Source organism: Primulina huaijiensis, chromosome 5 (genome assembly GCF_012295235.1).
Source record: "Primulina huaijiensis isolate GDHJ02 chromosome 5, ASM1229523v2, whole genome shotgun sequence".
Classification (NCBI taxonomy): domain Eukaryota; kingdom Viridiplantae; phylum Streptophyta; class Magnoliopsida; order Lamiales; family Gesneriaceae; genus Primulina; species Primulina huaijiensis.
Genome location: NC_133310.1, coordinates 6203291 through 6210459, shown reverse-complemented (window position 1 = coordinate 6210459; position 7169 = coordinate 6203291). Strand labels below are relative to the sequence as shown.

At 34.6% G+C, this 7169-nt stretch overlaps 1 protein-coding gene and 4 non-coding genes across 5 annotated transcripts in view; all 5 read left to right on the top strand.

The window, feature by feature from the left end:
* The first annotated feature begins 863 nt into the window (after positions 1-863).
* Positions 864-7169, top strand: part of LOC140976550 (uncharacterized) — a 52491-nt gene continuing 46185 nt past the window's right edge. Inside the window, exons 1-3 of the mRNA XM_073440781.1 lie at positions 864-1044; positions 3094-3298; positions 3385-3466. Of these exons, the coding sequence (XP_073296882.1) occupies positions 3443-3466 (24 nt within the window). The 5' untranslated portion in view covers positions 864-1044; positions 3094-3298; positions 3385-3442. The remainder of the gene's footprint in view (positions 1045-3093; positions 3299-3384; positions 3467-7169) is intronic.
* LOC140977908 (small nucleolar RNA Z107/R87) lies at positions 997-1103 on the top strand. The gene has a single exon (XR_012175474.1). It is a non-coding gene; the product is annotated as a small nucleolar RNA Z107/R87 (small nucleolar RNA).
* On the top strand, positions 1169-1271 carry LOC140977920 (small nucleolar RNA R30/Z108). The gene has a single exon (XR_012175486.1). It is a non-coding gene; the product is annotated as a small nucleolar RNA R30/Z108 (small nucleolar RNA).
* LOC140977912 (small nucleolar RNA snoR31) lies at positions 1334-1422 on the top strand. The gene has a single exon (XR_012175478.1). It is a non-coding gene; the product is annotated as a small nucleolar RNA snoR31 (small nucleolar RNA).
* LOC140977907 (small nucleolar RNA snoR31/Z110/Z27) lies at positions 1475-1568 on the top strand. The gene has a single exon (XR_012175473.1). It is a non-coding gene; the product is annotated as a small nucleolar RNA snoR31/Z110/Z27 (small nucleolar RNA).

Sequence of the window (7169 nt, the reverse complement as noted above, 5' to 3'; positions counted from 1 at the left end):
GCTTAAGCTGCGCCTAGTAGAGGAGCAGAGTTGGGGAGGAGAAGAATTTTCATTATCCTACAAAGACATCGCCTAGATCAGGTCTAGCTCTTCAGAGGAGGAATTTTATTTAATTTGTTTCCAAACCCTTGGAGACTGATGGACAGCAGGGAGAAAATGCACAACTCACATGTTGCATACTGAGGACAACATAATTAATCGAACTTCGAACCTGCGATTCAGTTCGACTTGGGAGGGGGAGACTGGTGTTACCCCATAGATGGGCCCACTAGTGTTAGGCCCAAACCAGACGTGGGACCCTTGGCCCATCCCCAACCAAGGTGAAAGGCCAATCACGGGCCCATATACTCTCCTATAAATAACAGGTTTTAGTGTTAAGTTGAAAATTCAATATATTGTTTTCAGCAACACCCTTAGCTGCTCTCCCCCATATATCCTCAGTCTCTGACTTGAGCGTCGGAGGGGCCACGCCGGGACACCCTCCCGGCCCTCTTCTAACGGTCTTATTCGTGATTTCAGGCTCAGGGCAATTTCGGAACCTGCGTCTGGACTAGTGACACTTGCTGGGATCGGACCCTAAATTTCTCGTGAGTATCAAACCCAAATTAACATCTCTAATGGTTTTTAAGGTTAAATAATCTACTAAAGCTTTGTCTAATTTATATATTTACGTTGTAATAATTGCTAATTTTGTTAATTACAAAAAATTCAATTCCACGCTCCAAACTAGGTGGGCTGTGTAATTTGTTGGGCTTTGATTGTTCGATCTGCAAATGGGCCTCTGGAGAGGGTGGGAGGCCCACGAATGAGAGATCACTAAACCCTAAAAACGAGTCCTTTATATGAACGGCTATTTCTCCAACGAAGCTGCCATTGTTTCATTCTCGAAGCTTCTCAGCTGCATTTTTCTACCGAATTATCTTCTTCTCTGTTTCCAATTTTTTTTCTTCATTATAAACAAAGAATTTTTCAGTCATTTTGATTTTGTTTCAATGTTTTCGCGATGACGACTTCTGAATTCAAGCTCAACAGACCGGATTGCAGGTATTTTCTCCTCGGAGATTTTTGCTTGCATGTCGAATATCCCGCTGAACTGAGCGATTCTCGTTAATTTTCGTTCATATTCGTTAGTGAAATTATCAGCAATTTATGTTTTTTTTTGGGGGAAACTTATTGCGATGAGGATTAAAAGCTCCCTCTTCTGAAGATTCATTGAGGATGATTTGCTGGCAGAATCGAACCAAATTATTAAAATTGCCAATTCTGAGCAAATCGATTTTCCCCGATTAATATTTTTTCTTTTGGATCTTCGATTTGTTTTTTGGTGGTAGCATCGATGAGGATGAAGCAATTGTTTAAATTTCCAACACTTGGGCTGAGAGATCAGATCCCTAGTGATGCAAGTATTGCTACTGAATCACTAATTTTTTTTTAAAAAAATTATATAACAGAAAATAAATATTTAGCGTGTTGGGTCGTCAATTGATGAGTAATTTGAATAAATCTTAGGACACCTTTGGACACAGTGTGACTGTGGATGAAAAGGAAAACATTATTCTGATGATGACCACGAGGGAGGATCAATCAAATACATGTATTTCAAATAATTTTTGTTATTTTAGATCAACAAGACTGGAAACTGCAAAATTTGTAACTTATGTGAACATAATATAGCATGAATTTAAATTGGTTTTTTTTTTTTAATTTCGATAATAAAATTATAATCGAAATTCATGAATTTGAAATCTGTTCAAATACGAACACTTTAGGCATTCCAAACTCTCGAAAGTCTGGAATCGAAACGTTTGTGACGAAAAATGGCCATCGAGATTTCACTGACGTTCAATAATTTAGTAGCTTTTTATCTTTTTTCTCTTTCACCAATGTTTAGGTAAGATAAGATAGAAGTCAAATTTATTTATTTTTTCCTGTAATATTCATGTATAGTCTCACAAATCCAATGCCTATAAATAATACGACAATAACATACAAGTAATAATAATTTTGAATTTTTTATCCTTGTAAAATTTAAGTTGGACTTCACATATTTATTTGGTTTTGCTTCAATTCATGCTAACTTGCTAAAATTTGAAATTAAATGAATAAGGCCAAAATTTGAGGAGTTATAAGATAAGACAATCTATGTCTATATATCTATATATTTGAATATCCAATAAAGTTAAACTTGAGTCTTTAGAATATCAAAGATCCACACATGAAATTCTTTTAAGATATTTGGGTATGTGGTTAACTGTTTGTATAATGAGATTGCTCAAGAATAGCATGAAAATGAGCACAAACAAATAACAAATATTATATCTGGATGGCTAGCGATCAGATATAGGAGTGATCCATTAACTCTCTGTACGTTGTTATGTCTATTGAGATTTTTCTTTCATCTTTGTCAAGTTTGATTGATGAACTCGTTGGAGTGACGGACACAACACAATTTTTCATGTCAAACTTTAATCATTGATATATTTGGCATGATTGATTAAATGTCTATTTCTGGCATTTTACTTTTAATCCAAGTAAAAAAGTTAATTCTCTCATCATGATTATCTCAAATCGTTTCTGCATAATTTTAGAGAATTTCACACAGAGTTTAGGATTACTAGAACCTATTACTTTATCATTGACATGAATTTGTGCAAACAATAAATGATCATCTTTAGTGACTCTAAATAGCGTTTTATCTACAGTTCGAATTAAAGTGTCATGTTTAAACAAGAATTTAGTCAATATATCACACCATTCACGATGAGTTTATTTTAAACCAAATAATGTCTTATGAAGTTATGGATATGTTTAACAAAATTAGGAGATTGTTCAACATATACTTCTTCATCTAACAAACCGTTAATAAATGTTGACTCAACATTCATTTGATAGACTTTAAATATTTTAAATGCAACAAATGTAAGAAATATTCTAATTGTCTCAAGTCTAACTGCAAGAGCAAATGATTCATCAAAATCTATGCGTTATTCATATCCATAACCTTGAGCTAACGAGTCTAGCTTTATTTATTACAATTGATCTACTTTCATCCATTTTATTTCTAAATATTCATCTAGTTCTTATAACATGTAGATTGGGCGGTTGGGGAGCTAGTTGCCAAATCTTGTTTCATTCAAACTGATTCAAGTTGTGATACAAAAGCAACATGTATGAACTCATCTATCATTTTTTTCTAGTTCTAAGATGAGCGGTCGGATTACCGATTATCAGATCGAGTGGATATTTCTTATTCCACTGGAGGCTTGGTCCAGATGGATTTGGATATGCCTGTTGAACTGTTGGATCTTCATTAGTTTCAGCTTCATCATCTTCTTGATGTATTTCGAGTTGGTGATCAATCTTTAGCTGTTTAATTTTGTGCAGGTTTTTCATGGACGACTGGACTTGCTTCAGGGATGATTCCACCCGTTCTTAAATTTATATGATGATCATTGCTAAAATAAAGGTTAGTAGCATGCAATCTGTTGTTCAAATCATGTACATTGTACTACTATTATCATGACAAATAAAAGATCATCAAATACTACATGCATAGATTTTTCAACGGTTATATTAATATAATTATAAAATTTATAATTTCTACTAATCGAAAAATAACCTAAGAACACACAAACATCAGATTTAGCATAAAAATGGTTAGATGTGTTATCATTATTGTGGATGAAACACTTACAACCAAGTATGCGGAATATGATATTTCTTGTTGTTTGCTTGTCCAGATCACATAGGGTGTCTTTACATGATTTTTGTTAATCATCGATCTGTTTCGTGTATAGCATTCAGTGTTGACAACTTCTGCCCAAAGCTTTTTAGAGATACTAGATTCAGTTAGCATGGTTCGAGCCTCTTCTTTGTGTGTTCTGTTTATTTTATCAGCAACAAGATTTTGTTGATGCGATCTTGCAGTTGAAATCTTCTGCTTAATGTCACTGTCTTCTAGATAGGTTGAAAGGAATCTATTAGTGAAATCAATGCTTATGTCACTCTTTATCCTATCCAGCACTGATGTTCTCTCAATTTGTAATCTTTTTAACAGCTTGATGACTTGGGCAGCGATTTGAGCTTTAGAACTTAGGGAGATAACACATGTAAATCTTGAGAAATCATCATTAATCACAGAGTTTACTTTTTTTCCCTATGCTCATTACGGGTATTGGACCAAATATGTCATATGTAGAAGTTCCAGACATCGAGCTGTTGATGTACTTCATTTGTTCTTGAAAGTTGATCTGATTTGTTTACCTAATTCACATGTAGAACAAATCTTATCCTTAATGAAATCAATGTTAGGCAACCCCGAGACCAATATGTGCTTACTAAGATTGACAATTGATTTGAAATTCAAATGATTAAGCCGTTTGTTACAAGTTATTATTTCCATGTAAGAGAACAAAACATGTAGGAGCATTCAAGTTTTCATCATTTCAGATAACTTTATAGGTATTTTGTTCTCTTAGTTCGATTATCATAATATCACAATTTGAAAATTTAACAGTGTAAATGTGTTTATGAAATTCACCAGAGTAATCATTATTACAAAATTGGCTAGTTCTAATCAAATTGTAACACATATTTTCAACCAATAAAATATTTTTAATGATTTCCTTGTTATGTATAATGTTACCCTTACCAACGGCCTTATTCTTAGAATTATCATCGAATATGATTCTTAGACTTTTTTGGTTAATTACTTCGGATAATAGTTTGATGTCACCAGTCATGTGTCTGGAGCATCTATGGTCAGAAGCCAGACTTGCAATAATTGAAATAAGATTTTGGTACCCAAATCTTTTCGTTACTAACATTTGAATTAGCCTAACGAGCTTACTAGTGTGTGTGTCTCGAAAAGAGTGTGATCCTGTGCATAAATCGATGATGTTGTGGATGTGTTCTCTCTTTCATTGAATGTTGTTTAGGTCGTTCATTCTTCTCATTCAGTCTATATCTCTTTGTAACAGGTCTACAGTTGTAGTAACAACTAGACATTCCCTCAGAGTAATTGAAACGACCTCTAATTTTTTTTTCTTTCTAATCATAAATTCTAAAATATTAAATTAAATAAAATAACTTAAAATAATCAACAATTATAATAATTTAGCATATGAAATCTCGAGTTCATAAAATAAAATCCTAAATCATCGATTAACCAAAATTTCTAAATCGATCTTTAAAAAGATCAACCAACAGTAAAACAAAACATAAAAATATCTCTAATAAAAATCCTTAACATAAATCCTTAAATCATAAATCTATATAGCTAGTGCGGAAACATAAAGGCCTTCGGGTGTGTACTGCTGCACTCGATCCGTTCAATTGTCAGCACCTCCCATAAATCATCGAATCCTGCATCATACAAACCTAGTAAGTCTAAAGACTCAGCACGTTCTAAATATGGATATCAAATAGTACATATAAAATCACATGCATTAGAATCATACTTTTATTTAAAATAGCTTTTGAACATAAATAAACATATAAAATCATTTTAGCATAATCAAATCATAAATCGTAAAATCATTTTAAAATAATTTTAAGCATAAATAAATCTTTTAAAAATCATTTAAATAAGCTTTAAGCATAATTAAATCATTTTAAAAATAGCTTTAATCCTCATCGTAAATCATATATCATAAAATCATTTTTATCTTAAGCTTTCAATCATATATCATTTTGGGTGAAGTTTGATCTTTGAAAGTTACTAGCTTTTATCCTTTGGTCTACTGCAGTCTTAGCTACACATGGTCCATGGAGGTGTGCACTAGCCTCCACCGTGGAAATACGATCGTCGGGGTTCTTTCGAGGGCCTTCTCCCATAGATGGGCTTCCTCTTGGCCTTTTCTCATAATCTGGGGCCTTATCCCGTAAATGGACTCCCTCTTGGGCCTTTTCCCCCCACGACATCCCCAAAAAATCATATATCATATCGTTTGTCAAATTCAATTCACATCCCTCAAAATATTTTTCCTTTTCTTTAAAAATCATAAAATAACATAGCTTTCCAAAAATAGCATTTTAAACAGTATAAATTGCACAGCTTTACCATAAATCATAAAAATACATATTATCATCAAAATTATCATTTTAAATTATATAATATCATTTAACATGCGTTATGATCCTTCGGGACGCTGCCAAGTGTTTCGTATTTTCCTAAGTGTAAAATTATCGTTTTGCCCCTGGACGTAAAAATTTTCGATTTTATCTTTTTCTCACATTTAATCACATGGGCTTATTCTAAATAATTATTTAAGCTTAAATGTTATTTTCCATAATTTTATAAAGCTTAAAACTAGGTTTTTCAATTAAATTTTTAATTAGCGTTTTGTGCAGAGATAAAATCTCTGATAAATCCAAAAATCATTATTTTGATCTTAAATTTTAAACATGAAATTTTTATTATTTTTTCTACGCTTCCAAATCATGAGCACCCGTGGACCCATGGATTCAATTTTTGCCTTTTTATTTTCGAAATTGACACACAAACGAACACACGGAGCAATCTCCTTATTTACTCGAGCCACGCCCGAGCCACCTCGAGCCAAACCCGAGCCAACCCACCTAGGCACCCTCCTGACCAAGCCCAGCCCAAAGAACCAGCCCCTGGCTCACCCAAACTCTCCTGGAACCAAGCTACACAATCTGCACATGGTTGAACTCACGCATAAGAACTCCTAGTGACCTAGGACTCCTCCAGCCGAGCCACCACCGAGCCCACCTGACCCTAACCATCCCTGGACCACGCCCAGACCAGCCCAATCCCTAGAACCCAAGCTACGAACCCCTTAAACGAACATAACAAGTCACGCGTACTCCATCTGCACAGTCTCCCTCTCGCATGGGACTCTTTGCCCAAGCCACCACCGAGTCCTATACACCCTATCCATCCCTGGACCATGTCCAGACCCTACCCAGACCAGCCCAAGCCCATGAACCCAGCCAGCGAACACCTTGAAACAAAGACAGGCAGCGCGCTTGGTTCCCTCACGATCCCACGTTTTCTGCTTTTGGCTCGAGCCACGACGCACCCAGCCACTGGCCCGACCCCTGCCCATGACCCTAGGTGTAACGACCCGAAAATCAGACTACGTATAAGTCATGCATAATTATTAATATTTAAATTTAAAAATGATTTATATATATATATATAT